Below are 26,407 nucleotides of genomic sequence, written 5' to 3' on the forward strand. Positions count from 1 at the left end.
TTATTACAAAAGCCATTTTATTAAGTTGAACAGATGACAGGAAATGTGACAGGAAATTATCTCCATGACAAGAGAACATTACATTTCACCTGCATCAAAATGCAGTATAAATTACATTTGATCATCATAACAAAGCAAAACAACAGCCAAGAATCCCATGGTGGGATTTGTTATTTTGGGTGTTTTTTTTTTAAGAGGAATGTTGAAATTCACATGAAACAACATGCTTCAGGTGTAAATGACTAATGACTAAACTTCTGATAACCACTCATCATCTGTAGTCCTTTTTTCTTGTAGTGCTTTAACCATGTTGGCTTAAAGAAAACAAAGTGGCCGTCGAAAGTCAATTCATCATTGATTTTAAAACCATTACGCATCCAATACACAGGAGCAAAAATAGAGTTCAGAACGATGAAAATAAAACAAATAAAATATACAGAAAACCCAAAGAGCGTCTTCATTTTGTACAGGCGGGCGAGGACGCGGCTCCTGCAGCGGCACATGCAAACCTTCTTAGTACTGAGTGTATTCCTTGGATGAGAGTTTTGCAATGATACGCTCCAACTGTCTCTTAGCTTCACACTGGGGGAAGTTACTCATCTCGTAGTACTGCGGGGCAATTTTCACCAGCCTAGAAAAGAAAGCAAGTAAACATTAGTCACAAAAATTGTCTTCGGTGTTTACTTGTGGGAGAGTGCCGTTCTTCCATATTCACACTCCGACTACTGGTGCGGGTTCGACAATTTGATCCTTAATTGGACGAGGTCACAGGGGGAGGAGGGAAACGTGCATACGAGGTTTGTTGCGGTTTTGCTGCTAGCGCAACGATGCTCATAAGTCGACGCTGGTATGACTGCAATCTTATTTTTATTAGATCCTTGTCATAATTGCTTTTGTCAGCCTTTTTATAACCATAAAAATCACAACATTTCAGTGGCTCCAGCTGGTCGCAAAGAACAAGATATCACAATTAGCTTTGGGAATGTGTGATAGGAGGCCTTTTTTTATCATTTGATAACATTTTTATGGAGCAAACAATTAGCTGATTGTGAAAATAATTGCTAGATTAACCGATAGTGGCTGTGTGCTGCAGTGGCTCATAGCTGAAATGAAAACTTGAGAATTAAAAACGTTTAATGACTTTCACGTGTAGCAGGGTCATGTTTACGCACAACGTTAGTTCCTCATAACCATCAACGTGATTGCCTGTGCTGGTGAAGAGTCTTGGTAAACATTTAAAGTGCACCAATGTTACTGGCAGGAATTGTGATGTTTATGGCGGACACAATTTGCCTTTGAGAAGCAGACCACAATTGGGATATGTTTGAGACCAGTAGTTTATCGTGCACCAGCACCACTCATTTGAGGCGGAAATGCACGTAGGTAGTGCAGGTTGATAAATTAAAGCGCCCCTTACTCAGAATGAAACTGCTGAAACTCACCACTCGGGTTTGATGTCTGTGCAGGTGCGGATGTAATTCTTGGTGGTGAGCACAAACTCGTTGTAAAGCACCCACTCCGGTTTGTGGTCCAGCACGGTGGAGGGGTGCAGCTGTACGACTTGGTTGTCCTTCACGGTCAGGTAGTGGCCTGTGCGCTCCAGGTGAGCAATCTGTTCAAACCGCAGCAAGACGGAAAACCCCATGAAATCCAGAAAAAGTCAAAACAAGTACACACGCACACATCTTTTACTGGTGTGTGTGTGTGCGTGTGTGTTAATCATGCAGTCCCATTACAATCTAAGAAGTAAATTATTAATGCTTTGATTAAAAAAAAATAGCAAGACATTTGAGGCTAATTCGTAGTGAGTGAGGTTTTTTTTTGTGTGTGCTGTGGTCGAGCTGCATTGGCGGCTGTGATTAACCAAGGCAATCAGTCTCAATAAAGGCCTTTCCAAACAAAGACATGATCTCAAACAGTGCGAACGCCTGAACACGAGCTGCAAATTTGTCTCCGAGATAAAGGTTAATGTTGACAAATATTTAAATATTAACGCCATAATTCAACTTGTCAGGTTGCTTGTTTCAGGTAGCCCTGAAAATGGCTTTTTGCAAAACTGCCATTTGTTTTCCTGAGCGAGAAACAAATTGATTTCATTTCTTGTTATGTGCTTAAAACAAGCAGCTCGCTGGTGCGTGTGCACGAGTGCGCGCGTGTTTGCTTGGGGTAGAAGAAGAAGAAGAAGGAGAAGAAGAAAAAAAAGGCAGCTCTTGGCTGCATTTGCAGTTTGTACAAATGTTTGGCACAAAAATACTTCAATGAGCATCAGATTAGCAGAGGAGCTGTATACAGACAGCGTTTGCTCAAATATGAAATGTCACAAAACAACAACAACAAATAAATAAATAAAGGAAAGCAAAATAATGACACTGGCAACACGATGAGAGACTAAACAGCACATCGAACCTTACAAAACTTAAGAAACAAAAAAGTCCCAGATTCACACTGACCTGCATGAAAAAGCCCGTGACCAGTGCTCGGCGGATGTTGATGTAGTAGTCTCTGCTGCTGAACTCAGTGCTCCTTCGCGGTAGGCTGAAGCGGTCCATGATCCTGGACAGCTGCTGCCGTACGTTATCTGCTGACATCAGCGAGCGGTAGTTGACAAAGTTGTCATAGCACCATTGAGTGGACTCGTGGTCTGTGTGGGAAGAGAGCAACTTAGGGTTAAGGAGCATTTAAAAAAGGAAAAAAATGAATCTAATCAGTGAAACGTGTGGGGAAACAGGCCGCTCACTCTGTTTAAAGGCATGGTAGACGTTGAGCAACGTTAGGTGGTCTCCGTCGATGTGGGCGAAGCGCATCTTGGCCTCGTCAGCCACCTTCTTGGCCTCCGTGGGTCGCACAAAGCACTGTGGGACTAAACAAGGTTGGTATAGGCCCCAACACAGCCGCCCATAGGGATAAGTTAAGCAAATCCCACAGAGAGGAACAAGGCCTCAGCTCAAGAGAGGCACAGAGCACTTCACAGGGCACACTGCATTGCCAAGTGATTACGGTGGAAAAAGGAAAGGAGGGTCCAAAGAGAAGGGAAGGAGGATGGGTTTCTCTGTCCTGATCTGCTACACTCTGGCTACAGCCAGTCAAAACAGCCCCTCCCACCCTACACCTGACAGTGATGTGGACTTCCCCCGGACTCTTTGTTCTGCCCTCTCCCCCTGCACGAACTCGCTCTGAATTGCTTAACGCCAAACCTGCTCGATTGTAGCTTTAATGGGTAAAAGCTGTGTTTATTGAGCCTCATGGTTGGTTGCTGTGGCGGCACCGCTCTCAGGTGTACTTTTGCTGCTTACTTTAATGAACTCAGCAAAAACCTGCCATCCTGAAACACCTGCTTTAAGTGCGCACCACGTCCGAGCACCTAGTTAAATCCATTTCCCCGCTCTCAAAGACCCTCACGCTCCCTTCAAAGGCATCAAGATTCATCTCAATGAGCAGCATTCTGCTTTGGCAAGCCCAAAGTGCAATTACTGCTGTAGCATGCTGGTGCTGCTCCAGCTACACCTATACATTTTGTACAGACATGTAGTTTTTTTTCCCCCTCCCCTTCCTCGCAAATAACAGCTGACACCATTGACTTTATCAACTGCTTTTCCTGTACTGAGTTCAGTAGGCACACATTACGCCAATACTAAGGAGACCTCAACTTCTGGACTGCTGATATTTTAATAACCGCACACAAAACCTGAAACCAGTCAGGGCTTTGGTATGCATCAAATAGACCCATTTAAATCCTTGTGTCACCACCACTAGACCAACAAGAAGGGTCAAAGAATGAATAAAGGGCTCTTAGAAGATAAAGAAGCTGCTCTGTAAATTTCCTTACAGCTCACTGGTCATTTGGGAGGAATGGCCAATGAGCACAGGAAATGGAAAGAGTAGCAGATCAGACCCAAGCAGCGGGGCCAGCCCTGAGCATTACCTGACAACATGGCAGTGATGGAGAGGACCTCGTTGGAACAGTTGAATTCACAGCTGGCGATGACCATCTTGGCCAGCTGGGGGTCCAGGGGGAACTCTGCCATCATGGAGCCCAGCTCGGTCAGGTCACCGTCGTCGTTGAGCGCTGCCAGGTAGTTCAGCAACTCCAGGGCTCGCATCAGGGTCTCTGGAGCTGGAGGAGACAGAGCGGGAGAGATGGGCCATTAAAATGCTCCAAGCCCATGGGCAAAACACACACAGATGGCTGAAACAGACAATTTGCAGAACTGTCATTCTTTCATTGCAGCAACACTTGAGGAGGACAGTTTGGGACTCATTCACACACAATTATGTCAGAATTGATTAATACTGCCGTACTCCATGCTCACATTTAGAAGTGAGATAAGAGGTCAAGTTAACCGTTTAGCTAATTTAGCTAAATGTGCTAAATGTGCTAGTCGCAGCTTTGTGGGTTTCATATGACAGTGAGCTAAAACATCTGAGACACGGTTCCTGCCGAGAGAAGTCATTTGATCCTGGAGCTGCAACAGGAAGGAGGAGTGTGTGAAGGTTTCATTAATTTTATTAATGTACTGCTGCTATTTCACTGACTGCAAAAAGTGTGGCGGCCACAGATTGTCTGATTAAATCAGACAATCTCATGGCAGCAACTTGATGCACTTAGGCACATAGACGCATACACTTGGTAAAGATGGACCACTGAACTTTAAATTAAACAACATAACAAGAGAAAAAAGGTGCAGAAGAGCATCTCTGAACATGCAAAACGTGAAGGAGATGGGCTGCAGCCGCAGAAGTCTGGGCCTCACTCCTGTCAACTAGGAAAGGAAACGGACGCTACAGTTCACACAGGCTTATGAAAACTGAGCAACAGAAGATTGTCTGCTCTCATGAGCTTTAATTTCTGCTCCAACGTTCAGATGGCAGGCTCAGAGTTTGGGATCGACAATGAAAGCACAGCTCCATCCTGCTTGAGCAATGTAAGATGATGAACACTGTAGGTATACTTCAAGCAGGATAACAAACCATGTCACAAAGCTAAAATCATACAAACAGCTTTCTTAAACACGACAGTGAGTTGTACTCATGATTGGCCTCCACAGACACCTGATCAAAATCCACTAGAGCACCTTTGGGATGTTGGTGGAACAGGAGATTCACATTATGAATGCGCAGCTGAAAAATCTGCAGCAACATTTTTTTATTTGTAAAAATAGTTGCTGGTAACATTAGTCTGAAATGATGCATTAACTAATGCAAATCTAGAATAGAAAAATAAGTAAAATAAAATCCACTTGGCAATGGCCTGGCAGAAAGCGCCTAATCTGCAGATTCGATTATAGCAAACAATATTAATTAACGTCCTATTTTGATTTGCACACCTAATAAATTAATCGACTTAATCAATGCCAACTGGACGAAAATATTCAGAGCAATTGAGGAACAGTCCGACACGCTAGGGTTTCCTGTTTGTGTCTTCACGGTCAGATTAAATTTACAGCTGTTAATTTAAGTAGTACATAAAGAAAATGAATCACCATCAAGCTACTGCATTTCAAAACTTCACTCTTTAAATGTGGGGAAACAGCTGGGTCACAAGTTAAAATGTACTGACTAAAATAGATTTCCTTGTTCAAGGACTTACTAAGACCTGGGAAAGAGAAGCACAGTCCATGGAATCAGTCATAAATTAGATCAACCAGCACATTAAAAGAAGTTAAAAACCCAAAGAAAAGGAAGAAAAGGTAGCGTTTCCATCACCTGCTGCGCTCTAACGTTTCACTATGTGACGGCCAGAATTACACCAGACGTAATCATGGCAGAGCTCATTTTTCATCCTCCGCTCAAGCAATTCTAAACAACTAATGCAATTACAGGGGAACTTTCTGCTTAATGCTTCAACACAAAAGGCTTCCACCGTTTGGTTAAAAGATTTTTCCTCCAGATGCAATTATTGACCTTTGGCTCCCGAGAGCTGAAGCCTAATGACCAGTTGCATGTTAACTGAAAATTAGCTCAAGCGCGGGCTGCGGCGCTCGCTCTCTTTCATTTCTCTCAAGTGCTTTCCCCCACCCCAAAAAAATTCAATTTCAAAAAGCAGGGAGGTGTTTTTTTATGATTAACAAATATTGATTTGGGGCATCAACGCTACTTTTTTTCCTTTCTATACACAAAGTGAGTGCCGGTCACATTACTTAGCAACAACAGTAGCTTGTGTGGGCCTGCACAAAAGGTGAAATCTGATTTCCAAGTACCGCTAGCGTTAAGAACCCGAGTGGAAATTCAATCTATACCCAACGCGACTCATCAGAAAGCAAGTATTGACTGTCTCAACACACAAGAATCCGATATATTAACCAAGGGCCAAATCAATGAGGCGAAAGGCTAAAGGTACATTAAACCACATTGGCTTTGAAAGGTACTTCTTTGGAAATGTCACGAGGAAAATGAATCCCACCCAGCCAAGTCCTTGTGTAAATCGCTACTGATTTCTTTTTGGATTTTCCATTTGGTTGTCTGGCTCGCACTGTCGCTCCTGTGTTTAGCGAGCAGGAAGCGGGGTGGACAAAGGAAGAAATAACCTACGTACTTGAGCATTTCACGGTAAGGGGGGAGGATTAAGGTTCCAATTCACATTACAGACAAGCAAACACAAAAAACTACTTTGGGTTTGGAGGCTGATCATCACTGGGGAAAAGGCCTGGACTCAAATCCAATATGCGCGGAAATAATAAAAAATGTATGTCGACCTTGTATCCGAACAATAATTACAGTTGCCTCAGAAAGTTGCCAATTTGAAACGTACACCTTCATGCCAAAAACATGATTAAAGGGGTTCAATGGCCAAAAAAACAAAGAAAAAAAACATTCTATCACGAGACTATTGTTTCACTGTATTTCCCGACTGCCCAGAGACACTACACTGACCTGTATTTTCTCCGAGGCAGGCCTCTGACACGGCACATCACAATTGATCCGCTGTAAATAGCCGTTATAAAACCCTCTCTGGGAACTCCTCAGACTTAAAGCAGACTTCATTTGTTGCACCCAACTAGCTGCAGCTTCCAGCCTGCTCAGGAGCTATTTAGGAGAAACCTTCTGCAGAGAGTGGCTCAAATCAATAAAAAGGTGATCCTCCCCCCTCTCCTTCGCCCGACTGTTCCCGGTTAGACTCGGCCGGTCCTCGTATGTTGATGTATACCCTTGCGTTTTTGCGAGAAATGTGGGGGTGGTGGTGGTGGAGGTCAGTCACGTTTCTCTGGAGGAATATAGAGGGAAGGCAATAGCCAAGGTGATAGCGCTGCTATTGATGTAACCAATTTCATTCTCAAAATGGCGTTTGCCACAGTGGACGGGGAGAGATGGGTTTAATCTCAGAGGTGAGATGAAAACTATATTATGGTGAGAAAAAGGGTGGAGGGAAGAGGAGGAGGTTAAGGATAGGGAAAGGAGGGGTGGTCTCCTCCAGAAGACGTGGGAACACACACACGCACACTCCTGGTGAATGCCATAACTTAGCACCTCGAGGGAGAAGAGGTCTGTGTTTTGGCACAGATCGAGCAGGATTCGGATATAATTCAAGCAACAGTGACAGGTGGTGCATAAACTAAGTGATCAGCCAGAATACTAACTGCACACATCAGTCATTTCTCAGTCTGAACAGCAATAATAGAAATTTAGAGCGGATTCCTCATAAAAACTGCAAGATACTAGTGTGTAGTCCATGTCTATCACAACACATATCCTCAGATCTCCAAACATTCACTATGTTTTATTTGATGTCTGCCAAGATCCCTTCTTTGCTTTGTTGTTTTTCCCAAGTGACGCTGCCAACCCAGATTTGATATCGTACATCAAAGCAACTGCAGCTCGACTAAATGTTGCTCGATTTCATAACAGTTTGTAAGTGTATTCATCCTGATTCAGAGAGCGCTAATCAAATTCAAGATCTCAATATTCTTTGATTCTTTGGTTAACTGACACCTGTGGTCGCTGTCAGCTGCAAAGTAATATAAATCTACATGAAATCGAGCAATAAAGAAGAGCTATTGTGCTAAACCATGCAAACAGAAGGAGGTAGGCTTAAAGGGGAGCTGAAACTGCTCGTTTCAGACTGTGGATGGACATAACCCACCGTGAGATAAACAAGGATCATTTCAAACTTTAATCATGCAAAGCTACTTAAGAAAAAAATAACATGGTGTTGGAATTATTTTAAAAAGCAGAAGCATAAGTGATGTATCCGTTTAGGAATGGTTCCGATATTTGTTTTGGATCCAATATGAAGCCGATCATAGGTTCATTCAATACCCGGAAGTTTTACAGTAACATTTGTGTTACACTAACCTGGTGGGTCCATGAAGTCGAAATGCACCAGGTCATCAATGCCCAGTTTCTTGAGCTGCAGCACCACAGAGCCCAGATTAGACCTCAGGATTTCTGGATACGTGTTGTCCTGTGCCAGTAAAGAGGTACAAAAGAAGCCCGAGGAACAATTCAAAATGAATTCGTCAGGCCTGCTTATTATCTACTCATGCATCACTCATATGTCAACTTGAACAGAGACCGGGGGTCTGGGGCATTCGAAGGGCTATTTAACTTGTTTAAAAAAAACTCCCTTTGCCACTCGGCGTGATGTGAAAGAATTAGCGTGTTAAAGTGGAGAACTGGGCCCCCACGGGTCCATTTGTCACAAGGTGGCCGTGTCATTAACGGGGGTTATGAGGAAGGGTGGAAAAAAGGTGCGTTTTAGCACCGGGCTCCTGGAATGATAATTCGCTTGAACTGGGAATCGAGGAGTTCTAAGAGCAAATATTGCATAATAGAAAGCTTTTCCAGCTAGAAGGCTGCTCTGGGGGAATACAAAGTGCTTGCGGCACTGCAGAATGTGAGATATGAGAATCAATCATGTGTTTACAACTTGTACAATTTTAATGGTTTTCAAACTGCTTTGCTTCTTACCTGCATTTCTGTCTTGTAAGCTTTCTCTGTGTAAAGCCGGAAACACTTTCCTGGGCGTGTACGCCCGGCACGGCCTGCCCTCTGCTGGGCTGAGGCCTTGCTGATGGCTGTGACCAAAAGGGATTCCACTCGGATTCGTGGGTTATACACCTGAGAGGGAAACGAGGTCAATGAGTCACATTTCAGCTGAATAAAAACTAGGGTAGAGTAAAAAAAAAAAGCTAGTATTTTTTATTTATTTATTTTTTAAACCCACCTACAATCTACTATATATACAAGCAGCAAACAAAAAGAAGACGTACAATACACACGCGCACACAATCCACCTTGGAGCATATATAATCTCTTTTTGTGCCATGTGTATGACTTGGCTCTAGGCTGGTGAAATGTCAGAGGAATAAATAACAGGCTTTTCCATCTTTGCTGCTGTCAGGTGTGCACTGCTGTGTTTATCTGGGGATTCTCAGGCAACAGAAGCAGATGATCGCGGCAGATAAAGAGTGGTGGGAGAAGATGTGGGGGGGGCGGGGATGGTGGCAGGGAGAAAAGGATAGCTAACCTTTTGCTTGGCAAATCCGGGATCAATTACAAACACCACCCCATCGATGGTCAGGGACGTCTCGGCGATGTTTGTTGACACGACGACCTGTGAAAACGAGAAGACGCGAGTTAAGAAATGATCCGCCCGGGGAGTTTGAAGGGACTGATGAGACCCGAGACTGGTCTGCTACAATTTGATACATAAAACTGCATGAAAATAGTTTGAGTCGGTCATTCAGCAAACCATTAAGATGCATAAAAAACATAGCATAAATACAAAAACATCATTATACCTATCAGAAAGAAGTTCCTCTGATAAGAAAGGTTCAGATAACCTCATACAAAGTGCTGAGAAATCAGTGATCCTTAAACATTAGAGAGAAAAACAAAGGTGGATATCAGCGTCTGCTCTGATGTGAGCCAGCTCAACGAGTCTGCAGAGATCAATGTTTGCAGGCTGCCAAGCGAGCCCAACAAAGCGACACCACAACAGTTTCTGCAATCTAGTGCTATCAACAGATTTGTGCACAGTGCTGGCTTGGTGCTTGGTGTCTCATCGAATAAAAATTACTCAAGTTTTGTGTGCACTTGTGTGTGTGTGGCTGGAGTCTCTATCTCCGGCATGTCGCTGGGTTTGTTGGGATGTCAGCTTCCCTCTTTTGGAAAGCTTTTCAAACCCACAGAGCAGTCTTAATTTAATGGGTTCTGTTAGGTGGCCTGCTTTTTAAAACATGGTGTGCGACAGTGGTTAGCACTTTCATCAAAAACATCTTTTTCCTCCCCTCTAATTGAGGGCTGCTGCAAATCTCTCATGTGAACCGAAAACGCGTCTCTTGATATGTGCGACACCGCTGTCTGCAGACATGCCAACTTACCCCTCAACGCTGCAATGCCGGCTCCTTCAAAGCCACACTTGCAACACAACCAGAGGCAAATAACACTGAAAATATCTCACATTTAATTTAGTTCTAAATATTCTGGAAGACTGTGTCAATCAAAGTTTTGCTACACAATATATGTACACCAATCAAGCGTACCATTATAACCGACTGCCTAACACTGTGTTAGTCTCCCATCAAAGCCACACACGTGCCCATTATTCCTGCTTCAAACATCAACTTTGAGCACAAAATATTCACTTCCTCCCTGATATATCCCACCCACTAACAGGTGCCATGATGAAGAGATAATCAGGGTTATTCACTGCAGTCATAATGTTATCCCCGATCATTGCATGATTGGTTTGAAAATAGTAGTTACTTATATCGCTTAATAAAAAAAGCAACTGAATAAATCTGCAGAATTATTTTCATTCCAGACATTCAGGAGTTATGAGCTGATGGATTAAAAATAGTTTAAGGAAGAGGAAAAAATGGGAAAGGAAATAAGAATATAAGTGAAAATTAGCTGCTTGGTTTATGAGATGATGAATGATCCCAAACAGCAAAGATGTCAATGACAAATGACAGCTGAATCGAAGCAAATAAAAAAGATATGCATTGAATGAGTCACATGAAACTATGGGTCTCTCACTGTCAGCATAAACACAAACAGAGGGAAAGTAGCAGGCAGGCAGATCTACAGCTACACTCACGCGAACCTTGACCGCTGCTCAGTTCTGCTTATATAACGTTGGAAACTGACCGGACACAGAAACCTTTTTAACTCATCAAGGCGAATGAGACGGTGGGGGCAGTGTCACAGCCCACTCTGCTGGCAGCTGCCAGTTTAAGATTTTTGAGGGTTTCTGGGGTGAAAAAAATAAAATAAAGATGCTTCCACACTTAGCCCCCGCCTTCTGGCCGGCTCAACATTTACCAGGTCAGGAACAAGCTGCAGACTGACCTGAGGAGCAATATGGTGGTAGCTGTCCGCGCTTCTTGGTTAGTCTTCATAATAAAATGCCAAGCACAAAACCAAACAGGTCTCTGTGGTCTTTGCTGATACAGGTCCACAGAACCAATTTTGCACACTTGACACACTTCCTTTGTAGCTGTGCCTCTTCAGCTGTCTTCAAGCTGTGAGCCTTGGAGACTTTTAAATCCCACCTTTTAAGCGAGGATTTTACTACAGCCACAGAATGCCTGACTATTTAGTTATTAATGCCAGAGAGGGCTTCTTTTTTTCCCCCTCTTTCAGCCCTTGACCTCGAGTAATTCACCTGTCGAAACCACATTCCCCTTAGCATTCAAGCCCGCAAATAGAGAGATGGCAATAAATGCTGGTATGAAACTGATCAGATGGCACTATCTGCCAAATGGCTGGCTTTTATACAAGGAGTTCCTGGCTATTTTAATTTCGATTTAAATGAAAGTAATAGAGGCTTTATAAATAACAGGCCAAATGGTTCAAAAGCTAAAAGTACAATCATGGCCTACTGCCACAGCAATAGGCTGCGAATCTGTGGTAGTAATATTAAACCACTGTCAAAGACTAAAATGTTTATTCCCAGTGTTTCCCACACACTTTGCAAACAACTTCCTAAAACTAACTCTGCAAAAAAAGTCAACGTTTCAGGTAATTTCGGAGGTTTGAAACAAAGAAGACAGAATGAAAAAGGGTTTTCTTGTCATTACAATGGAGTATGCTCATATTAATAAAAATCCCTCTGACTCAAACCTTCAGACTGCTCTAAATGCTCAGTTTTAAACTTGGGATGAGCCTCGCTCCAGACCAAGATGCTATTCTTCAAGAACCCAAAGCCACGACTAGACCTTAATTTATTACCGCTTCGATTTTACTCTGCACAACTTTGCTCATATTTGCCGTAAGATTACTTTTAATCTGCGCCGCCTTTTCCTTTTTCTTCAAGGTAATCAATGTGTGTGCATTGTAATTTATCCCGCACGATGCTTCTCAGCCAATTAAAAGATTTATTCAGAGCGCGTGTGAAAAAGGAAAACTAAGTGAGGAGACAAAAGCTGTAAGAGCAGTAAGTCCGGGAATCAGAGCGAAAATAGATTGTTTGCATGGAAAATATAGTTGATGAAAAAAAAAAAAAAAGAAAAAAAAAGAAGGGGAAACCTGAACTGCTTTTTTTTTTTTTTTAAATTTATGAACACAAACCTTATTTTACTTTAAATAAGAAAAGAACATTTATTATTTTATGATCAGAGCAGTTTATTGTGAAAATGAATAATAAACATTACTGAAATAATGCTGAATTTGACTTCCTTTTACTTGACAGCCAACTGTTGACTGTATATTAATACTTTATGATATTGCAGAGCTTTGTGTGAGGAAATGTTCTCTAACTAGACCTCATTAAATTTTAATTGAACACCCCTGATCTACAGAAACAAGGGTATGGTCATCTCGTGGCACAGAATGGAGATGAAAACGCTCGTAAGGGGTCAACTGTAACAAGGCTGTTTACAGACAGCTGGAGTGAGAATGGCTCCGAACAAAACTGTTCACGTGAAGTCAAAGAAATGGAGGGTGTAGCATACGGCCAAGAAGTGTAGTGAAGAATATTCTGCATAGTTAACAAGACAATATAACCATATAATAAAGAGCATAATAATAATACCCCATCCAGGTCAGTAATGGCTCATCCTTTCCTTGTGCTAACTACGTTGGGCATTTTTTGCATTTTATCACAGTGGAAAACAAACAAAGTGAAACATACTTGAGTCAATGCATGTAGTGGAAACGTCTTCTTAAAAGGTCTCTAAGCTACTGGAGACAGGTTTTATGTAAATGTAAAGGAAGGACGCCTTTTCCTTTTTTGTATATAGAAAAAAAATACAATCCCAGGCTCTGAACTACAAAGCAAAGAATCACAAGGTACCTAAAAAACGATCCCAATGACAGGTAATAGCTTGAAGGGCTGTTGGTGACCTAAAGTTTGAAAACAGCCACATGACTGGGAGACCAATTACCCACAGCAGCAGTCTGGGATTAAAGTAGCTGGCCAAAAAAAGGGACGAGATCAGGCGATTGGACAGATATGTCAGCGGCCAACATCTCAGCGAGCAATGAAAGGCATGGAAAGCTTCAAAGTCCAGTTAAAAAAAAAAAAAAAAAAGCCTAGTGAAGGTTGCCACCCTCCTGCGTGTTGGGATGCAGTCAGTTGCTCCAGCAGATGCCTCACATGACACCTTCTCACATTTCATGATCATATGGGTGAGACCTCATTGACTGCATTGATTCTGAAGGATTATCCAGGCCAGGCCCATTACACTGAACGCAGGCTTGCTCCTTCCAGTCTGCTGCTGCACTGGATAACCCTGGCCTCTTCATCAGTAATATCATTAGAACATCATCTCTGCATGTTATGTCTGGGTTATTACCTGCAAGAGAGCAAGTACTATAGCTAACTCGGGCCATCTTTCACATCCCCTGCTGAGGAACGCGTGCTTGTTGACAAATAAAGCCTTCCCCCGACCGAGGGAAGCAGAACGTGCAGAGTCGCTGCACCCACACTCAAAGCTCATTGAAACAGAATAGAAAAGTGACATTTGGAGGAAATATTTCAAACGTGACAATGCTAAAAAACAATCCTAACACTCATCATAGCACACTTATTAGAGACAATCTGTGAGATGCTGGAAAGCAAAGCGAGATTATGGTCTTTATTGGCAATTATTCAATTTCTGACTTGATTTTAAATGATAAAACTGCTCAGAATGGAAGATCAGTGGCTTTCCTGGAGAAATAGAGCAATGACGAGCTAGTGCTTTATGTTAATTGAGGGGTGCCTAATGCAGTCGTTAGCATGCATAGTGGCAGATGTGGCGAACCTTAATTCTTCTTCACTACTTTCTCTTGGGCTGGCTTAGATGACAACTCTGCATTTTTCACTTGATGAGTCGCTCAGTCAGTCACTGAGAAGAAGCACATTTACTTCAAGCGTGGCAACTTTAGATGCCACCTCCACCAATTCAACAGGCACGTGACAAATGGGGGGTGGGGGGGGAGGACAAACTGCTGCTCTGAAGCTCAAAGTGCTCGCCGGCTCAACAGTGAGGACCAGCAAATTCACTTTATTTCATGTATGAACTGAACACATGGGTATCGTGAAGACATCGACGAAATTTATCCACCAAGAGAAGAGCAAGGTAACAACATCACTGTTATTTAAGTGGTGCAGTCCCAGTGGGGTGAGCTCTAGCACATCAGACAAATGTCCATATACAACCGCAACCAAACGGGGGACATTGCCAGAGCAAAATAATATTAAAAGGCTTCCCCTAAGCAACACTGGCCATATTTCACATCAACATCCCCTTGAACGGCAAAAGAAAATACTGGCAATGATATCTGAACTTATGAAAAAGATCTTATCCAGTACTGGGCCACTTAAGCCTCTGCAGCACACATGCAGCTCATTTAAACAGAAAGCCTGAAGAAATTTCAAGGCTCAGGACAGTAATTGGAGGAGGGATTTGTGCCCAAATGTTTGATCTACACCACAAGGGGAGGACCTCTGTGTGGGCCTTGCTAGAAGTTAGGCTTGGGCAGTGCACTGGTGCATCAGGGTATTATACATCCCAACAGTATGATTTTCAATAGTGTTTAAAATAAATATCACAGATTTTCCTCTTTCTTTTAAAATAACACAGATGTTTGGAAGTGAACAAAAACAGAAAGCAAAAAGAAGGAAGTATGTGCTCGTGAAGAGCCAGTTGAGATTACAACTGTTTTCCTCTACAAACAGGTGGCTAAAGAGCGTAACTCTTTAAAATGCCAGTTTGACAACACCACTGGTGGATCGTGTCTATTCAGCCCACTTTGTCTGTGCCTGCAGCAGCAGAGTCACAGGACCGTTTGACAAGTATCTAAGGAAAGAGGCAGTTAGCTACTAATCTAATCTAACTCATCTAAACATGACAAAACACTGCTGTTAAATGCTGCAGAGCTAGCACTAGCAGCTTTCTTTCTACAAGTCATCATGTCTACAGTATTAACCTGCACTGGACGTGGCTATGCAGTGCTCCAGCTGTATATAGTAACCACTGTTACATAGTATGGCATTCACGTATTATATTCCCCAAAGTCCTGCCTCCATAAGAAACAAAACAATATAGATGAAGAATTTAAAGGACTTTTTTTCTAATTTCTTGTTGATTTTAAAACATTTATAAAGTACTGGAATCAGTGTATACAACATAGTCACAGGAAAAAAAAAAATAACCGGGCCACCAGCTATGCATTTCCATTTTTCTTTTTCAGAACTGCTACAAATAAGTGTTTTACACACTGCTCCATAAATCATCTACAGCAGTTTAATTTAGGATCATTTTTTAAATGAGACACATTGAATAAATTGCTTATATGTGGTCGTTTTTCCTGAAGGAAACGTATATCACACCTGGTTAGTTCGAGGATTGTTGGAAAGTTAAAAATCTGTCCTTTTTGTAAGGAAAACATGTATCTGCAATTTCTTATGTTCCTCTTTTTTGTAAGGAAACATGTCATGTAATAAACTGCTCTTTGCCGGAGAGTGTAATGGCAGTCTTTTTCTTGGTTTTATTCATTATTAAACATAAATACCATCATATGCCATAAACCCTGGCAAAATGTCAGTAAGTTAGGGAAAAAAAAAAAGATACCACACAAGCCTATAAGAAATACAAACTTGATGGCCGACCTGCTTAATGTGACATATTTAACTTTGACAGCCCATAAATATTTTCGCTGCTCATATGTCAGCCTGATCTGCCTCAATTAGAGGGGTTGTAGCAATGAGTCATTCATCAACACCGTCCCCTATCAGATGTTGGGATGAGTGTTTACTCATTTGCTGGCAGCTATGAGATTCGGATATTCTGTCAGATCCCTAGCCAACAGTGTGACGGTGCAGGTGGTGCTGCTGCTGCTCTGGTTATGAGCCCCTGTGAATAGAAACTGTCACACAAAAGAGAGGAACTCTTTCGTGTCTGTATCAATAGAAGGATCATCCACTCCTCTGCGATCAAGTGACTGAAGGAAGATTGTACGGTGTACGGCAAGAAGAGTCCTGTTTTCGGTCATCCCATATAAAGCGCATCTTTTACATGGTTTTATAAAGCACAGGTCTGAGGCATGTTTTTTTTTCTTTTCCCCAGTACCAGCAGGCTCTGTGTAAATGTAGAGGAAAGATAAAAACGACTGAGAATGCAGTACTTTCCTCAGGCTCGGAGGGCATGAGTAATACCCCAGTTATAATTTAGAGCAGAGAATTGCATGCTGACAAAAGCAGCATATGTTGTGTGAGTCAGTTCTGTGCTAAAGCTGAGAAAGGGAAAAAAGTTTCAGTCCCTTCCTTCCTTCCAGCTCTCTCACTTTACCCACCTTATTCCCCATCTGGCCTTTCTACACCAACCACACTCAATTTCTCTTCACTTAGCCTCCACCCCTCCCGCCCATCTCCCCGTTTCTACCTCCCCCTCTGTGTGTTTTTATAGCAACAGGGCAGCTATACCTTTCTTCCGATGGCGCCATTTGGTTTATTGGGCGGGGGTGGCTCAAAGATCCTCTGCTGCTGCTGTGGAGGCAGCGTCGAGTACAGCGGGATGATTTTGATATCGCCGACTTCGGGCCCCAGGTCGTCAACCTCCCTCTTAATTCGCTTGCAGGCTTCGTCGATTTCCTGAAAGATTGGGAGCACAACAATTAATCCAGGTGCTGCTTGTGTATGCAAACGCCAAATGAAATAAATAAATTGAGCCGGATGCGAACAACACCTGGATAAACAATGGCGGTGAATCCGGATGACAGAGGGAAGGCAAGAGGAGGAGGAGGAGGCAGCGGCGGCCGGGGGAAAGCGTGATTCCCTGCTACAGTACATTTGTTCTAACTATCGCTCCATCTCACGGAGGAAATTAAACCTGGACTGCAGTATGCTTTGCTGAGCTCCCTGTGGCTCTGTTGTCAAATGCAGCAATCATGGAAAACATGGACGCGCATGCTCTGAAGGCACACGCACAGAGCCAGACAGACTCAAACAGGGTTCATTATTCCACAGTGCAGTATTGTAGAGGGGGAATGTGATATGAGACTGCAGCGCTGATGCATAACCAGCGGCAAATCATGGCAGATCAGTTTAGTGAAGCTGAACGTTCTAGAGCCGGTGGGCTGGCAGACAGACAGCAGGCCTGAGTCGCACTAGGAATGAGGAAAGCACCATAGTGAACACTGGGTTAGGGCCTGTTCTCCAAAGAATATGACAATATCATTTTAAATGTACTAAATATGCTTAAATATTCCAGAGCCCTGGAATATGATTATCACTATCACTCTTCCCACAGATATACTTTCATGTCTTTAACATCTCTGAAAGTTTTAAGAAGTTTCTTGCATGGCCCCAAAGAACATTTCTGAATAGCTCCCACCGTTGAGAACCATTCTTTTACTTCCTTTAACACCAATCGTTTAATCTCATGAAGCCGCAGTATTATTAGTGCTACGGGTGTCACTTTACTGCTGATGCTGTTGCACCACCTGCAGGCCCGTGGGAGCAATGCTGCAGCGGAGGCACTGACGAGCATGCCCTTTGATTCCAAACTTATTCTAGTGGCGCTCACAGAGATAAAAATGGGCCACATCAGAGGTCTCTACACACCCTTTTCATCCCCAAGTCCGTAAATAAAATATGCATTCTGAACTTCTCGGGTATTTTTCATCCTCCTTTAAAACATACTGTGCTTTTGTTGAGTTTAAGCGTGACTAAAACTGACTTCATTTGGCCCCGCCGTGTGAAGCCACACTCGCCTTGATATGAGAAAAGACCATTGTGAAGCCCCTCCCTCCCTGTTTTTCTTCTGGACTGCGAATGTGTTACTAGCTCTGTTTGTCCCCTTGTTCATTGCATTAAGTCAAACCCCGCTGATGGCCATGTGCTTCTTAATCAACACGGTGACAAGTGGAAAACGGTAAATCTGAATGGATTGGTAAAATTAGCCTCAGTATTAATAGCCTATCAAGCCTCTGGAAGCAGCAGCTGCCATGGAGGGGAAAAAAAGTGGACCTCTTTGCCAAAGTGCTGGAAGCAAGCTGGCTGTCTAGTCCCTTAGGGACATGGAGACAAAGTATGTGTGTTCGTGTGCCCCTGTGTGTGTCTGTACACACACAGGGGCACTTGGCCAGTGTCGGGAACCTGTCCACCAGCTCTCCCTGTGACCCCAGAAGCAACGATCTACAGCCAAGCTAATAACCGACACATTTAGGAACTCCTCTTGACTAGCAAACAACCCCCGCCGCCAATCATGTTTTGATGTTAGCTGCTGAGGGGGAAGCTTAAATATTAGGACTTATCTTTGCTCGACAGCTGTGATAAGTTTCGACTTTCTTGTTTGGAGTTGGTGCTTCAGTTCTATTTGTTTATGGAAGCTAAATATCTCAGAGAAGAAAAATAAACTGCGGAAGAGAGAGGAGAGGATGGGAGTTGTGTGCATTTCCTCTCCGTCTGTTATAAATTAAACAGTCAGATAAAAAGAGTCTATGGCTATGCTGTGGATCTGCCTCCCAATCATTAGTCTACATCAAAGTTGCTGGGAGACTGAAGAGGTTAAGAAGCGCTTGAGGGGCGTGCTGCTGCACCCTTTGAACAACCATCTCTGCCAGACCTAACACACATTAACTTCTTTAACCCAATTAGGGGAGGGTGATAATGAACTCACCGTGGGAGTGCGGTCAGTAATACCTTAGCTTGACACAGCGTGTGGGTGTGGGTGTGTGTGGGGTTGGGGGCTGGACTTTAAATCAACAAATTACATCTAAAGTTAAAAACCAAAGGGGGAAAAAAAAAAAGCACAGCCTCTCAATATCCCAGACCTTTCTTCTCATTCATCGGAGCAGCTGGGATGCCACTAAATCTAAAAATCAATTAGCGCTCCTCAAAGGAGACCACTTCAAACACCATGCCACCCCAATGACTTTATCCTGTTTGTAACAAGCTGCATATTGATCCTGCTTTGACAAATGAAACCGACGTAGGTGTACTACAACAGCCAAGTAGATGTCGACTGACAAATAATTACTGCTAATAAACACCTCACTGTCCCATGGAAATGAGAAACCCACAACAACCAAACTAGTACGTTGCAGGAAAGATGGGGACGCATCATTGTAAACTTACATCCTCCTTTACATCCACCACTAATCACATGATCTCAGCACCATTTTGTCAAAATGCTGAGAGGATATTCACACCAGCACAGGCGCTGCTGGATCTGTCAGGCTTCTCCTGTCTAGTGATCAGGAGATTGAAGCATTTGTTGCTGCTTTTCTGTGTGTGTGTGTGTGTGTGTGTGTGTGTGTGTGTGTGTGTGTGTGTGTGTGTGTGTGTGTTCACCCAGCTGTGACCAAATTCATCACTTTGGGCATGGACCCTGCCCTCCATTACACATCAGTGGACAACATTTGCAGGGAGGGGAAAAAAAATAATAAATGACTTAATTTTTGAGATTTGTGGAAAGGGCACAATCTGGGTCACTTCTCTCTTTTCTTTTTTTTGGTTTGATTTTTTCTTCCTCCCTCCAGCCGGTGTACAAATCCTGGAGGTTTCCAAAAACGCATCTATCAATCTGAGAATTATTAATTTCCTGTGCAGAGAGTACGCGCCTGTGTGTGCGTGTGAGTGCGCTCCAAACAGTTTATGCGAGCGACTGATCTATGTAATTAGATTAATATGCAGATGCTTAACTTAAAGATGAAATTGATTTAATGGTTTCAATTTCTATGAAGCACAGATAGCACACAGTCACGAGTTCCAGCTGCTTAAACCTTTTATTTCATAGCAGATTAACCATATTTGTGTTTAGGACTGTTAGTCTGAAAATTAAATGAATAAATAAATAAGCTGGGATTGGCCATATGACATAAAATTATAAATTAATGAACTCAGTTCGACTGTTTAGAACATGACACCAGTAACATCAGGAGAATCTGCAAGGCAGTTTACCTCTTGTCCAGTGAGGAAGAGCAAAACGTCCCCCTCATCCTCCTCACACATGTGGATCTGGATCACGGTGCGAATGGCCGCCTCCAGATAGTCCCGCTCTGGCTCCGGTGTGTAGAAAATCTCCACGGGGTGCGTGCGTCCCGGGATGGTTAGCAGTGGGCAGTTGTCAAAGTACACCTGGAACTTACCGGCGTCGAGTGTGGCGCTCATGACGATGACCTGAACCGAGAAGGACACGGGAAATCGAGAGAGCGACGTGTTAACGCGTCTGTGAGGCTCAACGCGCTCGTGAAAGCGGTTAAAGAAAACGTAAAGACAGCAGAGTGTAAATCACCATGGCAGCGAGCACTCGAATGAGGAATCATTTAACATTTTAAACGGCTTGATGATGATTGGAGGATAAGGACATATATTAAGTAGACACACGTGTGAGCAATTAAAGGATAGATGAGGACGGGATGGATAACGCTGTGAATTTAGGTTGAAGCACAAACTCAAGATGGCGTCTATAATGTGGTACTTGGCATTACAATCCAAGTCACTGACCTACACAGAGCTATGACAGTCCTTGTTCCTGATGTTTGATACACAATGTTCTCTCCAGATCCATTAGATAGAGTGCATTAGGATTCTGATGGGAAACGCGTCTCTCATTTTCAATCTCAAACATTTTCAGGGGCCAGCGTCTCTGCATTTCGCTTTACGCTCTGCGAGACATCATAATTGCTCTTAATCAAGGCAAATTAAACTTTCAAATTCGGTAGGCGATAGGGATGAAGGAGATAGAGGGGTGTGGGTGGATGATCATTCCCAATAACCTAGACCTCATTTAACAGTCTGCGAACAACAATCTAACCTTTGATTCCACGCTGACAAACAACCAGTCATTATCCATCTGCTTTATGAGAATTATGCCTGGCACGCTCTACCCTATAAAACTCCTGCCTGCCTCTGTGCTCCCATCCACACCGACACGTTTGCTGTTCTGCTACTGGTTAGCTGGTTTAAAAACAGGCCTACGTCTCTGAGAGGCAATCTCCACTGTTGCTGCAGTGCAGAACAGATTTCTGCATTTCTGAAGCTAACAGGATTGTTTCCTCCACCCGTTCCCTCAGCAGATACACAGCTGTCAGGCATGAGGACACTGTCAACAAATGTGACAAAAGAGACGAGTGACAGAAGAGGGACATAAACACCGGCTGCGAGCGAATGTATCCTTAGGGCAAGTATTATGTACGTCTCCAGCAGCGTTTTAGAAACCTTAAGAGGAACACATTTTTGCAAATAATGCAAAACAACGATTGACAGAAAACCGTAACATGTGGAAGCTCGCTCCTTAAAATCAATGTATCAGCTGCCCAAAAGCACTGCAGTAACTAATGATGAAATTAAGGCAATAGAAACAAAAACATTGAGTGAACTGAGTGTATTTCTGAAAGCTGTTTTTTTTACCTTTAGGTCAGGCCTCTGGCGGACCACCTCCTTGAGGACCCCCATGAGGATGTCTGTAGCTAATGTGCGTTCGTGGGCCTCGTCCAGAATGATGACACCATAGCGCTCCAGCAGGGGATCGTTCATGGCCTCCCGCAGCAGCATTCCATCTGTCATGTACCTGGGAGAACAGCATCCATGCAGTAAACACGGTTTGTGAAGGCTGATCATATATTCACCCTCTATCATTATGTAAAACCGCATTATCTGAATAAAACCTGCTTCAAATAGAAGCAAGTGGGGATCCCAAAGGGACATCCTCCCCTTTGAAAGTGCGCTGGGCAGAACTGTGTTAATACATTATACCTGACTACTTTATTACAGCTTATTTATTTACTCGGGCTACTGAATGAAACTGCAACCAGCAAACTGCTATTGTTATTCTTGCCAGTTTTCTGCAATTATCAGCTTCAATACAGCTGTAGGCTTTGATTTGAAAAACATCCTTCTTACTTGAGGACGGTCTTGGCAGAGCTGCAGTCCTCAAACCTGATGGAGTAGCCCACCTCCTGGCCCAGCATGACATCCATCTCATCTGCAACCCTCTGGGCAACGCTCATGGCTGCTACCCTCCTGGGCTGGGTGCAGGCTACGGCTCTCTTTGGTCCCGGCAAAGACCGGACCATGTCTACGCACCACTGGGGGATCTGGAACACAGCAGACAAGTCGGGTTTTGTTTGAACCAAAGAGTGTTTATAGATGTGCGAGAAACAAGAGCAGGACTGCAGGTCAGATAAAAGCAGGGCACTGGATGTGAAGGTCAAATGCAGATGTCCGATTAAAACCACAGAGAGCAATACTGCGTTCATTAATACAACCTGCTGGGTCCTGCAAAGCCTTTACTGATTAAAGTCAAAACATTTACTGCAGATATGCTGCTAAAAACAAAAGGAGCTACATAAGATATTTTTTAGAGCCATCCATTCTCTCCCAGTTCACTGTCTTCTTCAGCAGGAACTGACTTGCTGTCCGCAACATCAAGCTTGCCGAGGCTGCAGAGCAGAACAAGGACCGCTGTCACACAAGTATAAGATGCTGGAGTTCATGTGCCGGACAAGAAACTCACTTAAGACGCAGCAGAATCATTCAATAGTCAGAGAGTACATTGCAAATAAAAGATCTGCAGTGAGCTATAGTGTTACAGCAGCTAGTACTGCAAGAGGGTTCCTTCAAACCCAAAGGCCAGCCAAGGCCTTTCTGTGTGGGTTCTCTGGGTACTCCAGCTTCCTCCCACAGTTCAAAGGTATGCATGTTAGCTTCAACTGTTGGCTTTGTGACAGACTGGCAACCAGTTCAGGATGCATCTTGCCTTCTGCCTTATGACAGTTGTGATGGCCTCCACTTCCTCTGCAACCTTGAGCTGGACAAGCGTTTAAGAAGATGGAGGAAAATATCTGCAGAGCTCAAACTTGCAAGCAGCTAAAGTTCCTCTGCCAATCATGTCCACACATACCCACTAACAATGATTTAATTGAATGATTTATCACTATTAAAGTGATAAGATGACAATCATTTAGCGCACATTAAAAACAACTTTTACTTTGGTGGTCCTTTACTGTGGTTGCATCTATATGAGACCACTTTTCTGCTAGGTTTTAAAATTCACAGTGACTGTGAGGAACACATATTTTATACCATTGCCAAAGCAGAAAGCACTGACAAGATTACGCGTTTTCATTTTAACAAGTGTTTGGAAGATACTTTATATTCACCTCAGGAGGAGGCCACAGCTCAGCCAGTGATTTACTCTAATTTTCTCTCATGTTAATATAAAAAACAGACAACCCAGCTCTTTCAAGAACTTAAAATAAACTTAACAACCGCAAACTGGGAATCAGCTCAGCAACGGAACTGTTTAAAATGCATCATCTGTTCATTCCACCCTGTTTTTAAAGATATAGTTATACCAATTTTAGTCGCAGAATTTCTAGCTTTCATTTAATGTGACACAGTTTCATCAAAAGATTAAAAAATATATATTTATATTGGAGGAGGCTAATGGAAAATTATAGAAATAAAACTGCTGCATATTTTGCTTTTCTACCTGTGTAGTCTTTCCAGAGCCTGTCTCTCCCACCAGCACAAAAGACTGGTTCCGCATCAGGATCTCAGTGAAGCGCTCTCTGTACTCCCACACGGGAAGCTGCAGCCGCTTGTTGAGGATCTCATAGTAGCGTGGCGTGTGGGGCAGGTTACTGAAGGGGTTGATCTGCTGCTGTATACCGGGTTGCTTAAGGAAGCCGGCGATGCCTGCAGCTGGGTTCGTAGGCACCCCGGACGGCTTCACATCTCTGTCCTTGTCACGGTCTCGATCGCGGTCCCGCGACCTCTCGTCACGGTCTCTGTCGCGCCTGTGAGGGCGAGATGCATGAGTTTAAGATTTCATGAAGCACTGCCACACGAACCAAACGATTTTTTTGCGATACAACAACACATCATTAAACAAAGATACGCACATAATTAGACACAAGAGGCCCAACTCGGGACAAACATTGCTCAAACGTTAGGCCACGTCAAGAGCTTTTCTTTAAAAAAAAAAAATCCCATGAAAAGGTTACTGCACATTCTTATTCACGGTGGCTTACCCACTGCAAAAAGCAATCTAATCAAGTGTAGCATGCAAAGGTCACGGATAAACTAATCGTCCACGGTATTCTTGCTTCTTTTGCAAAAGGATATATTAAATGCCTTAAGATCACACGAGAACCATAAACACTGTCGCATCAGCTGCAAAAAGCTTTGAGGTGTCATAACTAGATATTAGACAGTGATGCTGGGTACACACACAGGCCAGATGCATCAGATGGTGTGCTTATATAACACGTGACACATTAGTACCGCTGATATACAAGGTGGTGCCCAGTATGACAGGGCAGCCTTAAACGCTCAGATGCGAATTTAATCAAATATGTAATATAAATGCAACTAAATTTTAACTACTAAAAACTTCTCAGCTCTACACAACTCTAGAGATTCACTGACAACGAGGCCAAACATGACTGTCAGAAGAGGGGGTGGCAAGACTTTTTGTGTGTGCTAGTAAGCATCTCTTAGCATTCACGTCCTTGACTGTGGGAGTGGTGCAATATACACGCATAGCTCCTTCATGTTCATTTACACTTATTTACGTTAGTAATGGCACTGAACTTCTTATAGGTCACATAACGGGTTGTTTTATCTCAACGCCTCCTGCCGTGTGTTTGTTTTATTTCTCTGTCGCCTAAGGTCAAACGCGATGGGAGATGCACAGCAATGACCCTGAAGCGGAATCTGCAAGGGTCCTCCTCAACTTGCTCCAGGCCCGGCAGGTGCCTATCCACACTGCGGACCCTTGCAGACAAGGTACCAAAGCAGCCCGGGGCATGACAGCGACTGTCAGGGCGTCTTCTTTTGTACACTGACCCAGCCAGCATGGTGTCCCGTGTACAACTCATAAGAAACTTTCCTTGTGCGATTTTTACTAAGCGCTGCACGCCATACCAGCCGAGAACTCAACATCACCTGCTGAGTTTGTGTGACGAAAATTTTGACCTTAGCACTAAAGAAACACTTAGCACCGGTTAGCATGGGACGTTAGCCACGTGCAGAAAGGACCAGGCCGATGGCCAAGCAACTGTGTGCTAAGTGCTTTGGTGGAGAACCATTGCTAAATCTCACCTCCATATGTGACCCCATCAGTAGAATAACTGAACACTTTGTTACCTGCTGGAGCTAAATTGTTAGCTGGCCGTGTTTAGCATACGTGCTAGCATAGCTAGTTAGCGTCAGAGCAACAACAATCAGGCTGCAGAGGTTTAAAAACAGCACAACGGCTTAACGCTAAAATATGAGGACTACCGTCACATACCCATCGGAGGACCTCTTTTTACTCGACGAATGATCGTCACCCAGATCTAAACGATGTCGCTTAGACATCTCCCACTGGTATCAGTCCAAACAGCGGCTAATTATTCCATTCAGATTCTGCCCAAACCGTTACACACCGGCAAAATGGCGACCGGAAGCTCTTACCTCATCATCATTATCCTTGACAAAAATGACTCGAAAGCCGCGATTTTACTGTGAGACCCGGTAAGCACGCTGTAAAAAGAAAAAAACCCAAACAAATTCGTCCCGACTTTACTGACTCGTGCACGTAATGCGGTCCATGAAGGTTATCGCGGTGCCTGCAGATACAGTGCAGCGGGTTTGGGATGTGGGGGAGGATGCAGGAGGTCCGCTGCTTCTCTCGAGGAGAGTCGGGATGATGTGCCCGCCAAACAACATCATACACACACATACACATACAGACACGGGCACTACTTCAGGCTCGCCCCCTTCAGTTCAGAGCTTTGTGTCAACAAAAGATCAAATCATCTGGAAATATTTTTAATGTGCATACATTTAAAAAATCTATATGAACACATCAGAATGCAAACATTTGTTCTGGGGAGTAAAACTGGTGGGGACCCTTAAAGCCTCTGCGGGGACTCCAGGCTGTATTTTTACCTTCAAATTTACATATTTGTATCTACTTAATATTTTTCATATAACCACAGCAGAGCTGCCGGTTCACATGCCACTGCAAAGTTGCTTTTCTACGTGCCC

At 43.5% G+C, this 26,407-nt stretch overlaps 1 protein-coding gene across 2 annotated transcripts; it reads right to left on the reverse strand.

Moving 5' to 3' along the window:
* On the reverse strand, window positions 1–26,074 carry dhx15 (DEAH (Asp-Glu-Ala-His) box helicase 15). 2 transcript variants are annotated; one of them, XM_084924335.1, is made up of 14 exons: window positions 25,832–26,074; window positions 23,865–24,171; window positions 22,274–22,467; window positions 21,782–21,941; window positions 20,330–20,548; window positions 16,850–17,017; window positions 9,464–9,550; window positions 8,905–9,054; window positions 8,290–8,398; window positions 3,923–4,114; window positions 2,738–2,860; window positions 2,451–2,641; window positions 1,443–1,612; window positions 1–631 (listed from the first exon to the last, which is right to left on the reverse strand). In XM_084924335.1, the coding sequence occupies exons 1-14, from the start codon at window positions 25,840–25,842 to the stop codon at window positions 514–516; spliced, it is 2,199 nt and encodes a 732-aa protein (XP_084780461.1). In that variant the 5' UTR covers window positions 25,843–26,074; the 3' UTR covers window positions 1–513. The 2 variants fall into 2 exon arrangements, with proteins under 2 accessions (XP_084780461.1, XP_084780460.1); XM_084924334.1 differs by lacking the exon at window positions 25,832–26,074 and adding an exon at window positions 25,668–25,810.
* Window positions 26,075–26,407: the final 333 nt, after the last annotated feature.

The sequence above is a fragment of the Perissodus microlepis genome, chromosome 3, assembly GCF_051167445.1.
Source record: "Perissodus microlepis isolate ML-2025 ecotype Zambia chromosome 3, ASM5116744v1, whole genome shotgun sequence".
Classification (NCBI taxonomy): domain Eukaryota; kingdom Metazoa; phylum Chordata; class Actinopteri; order Cichliformes; family Cichlidae; genus Perissodus; species Perissodus microlepis.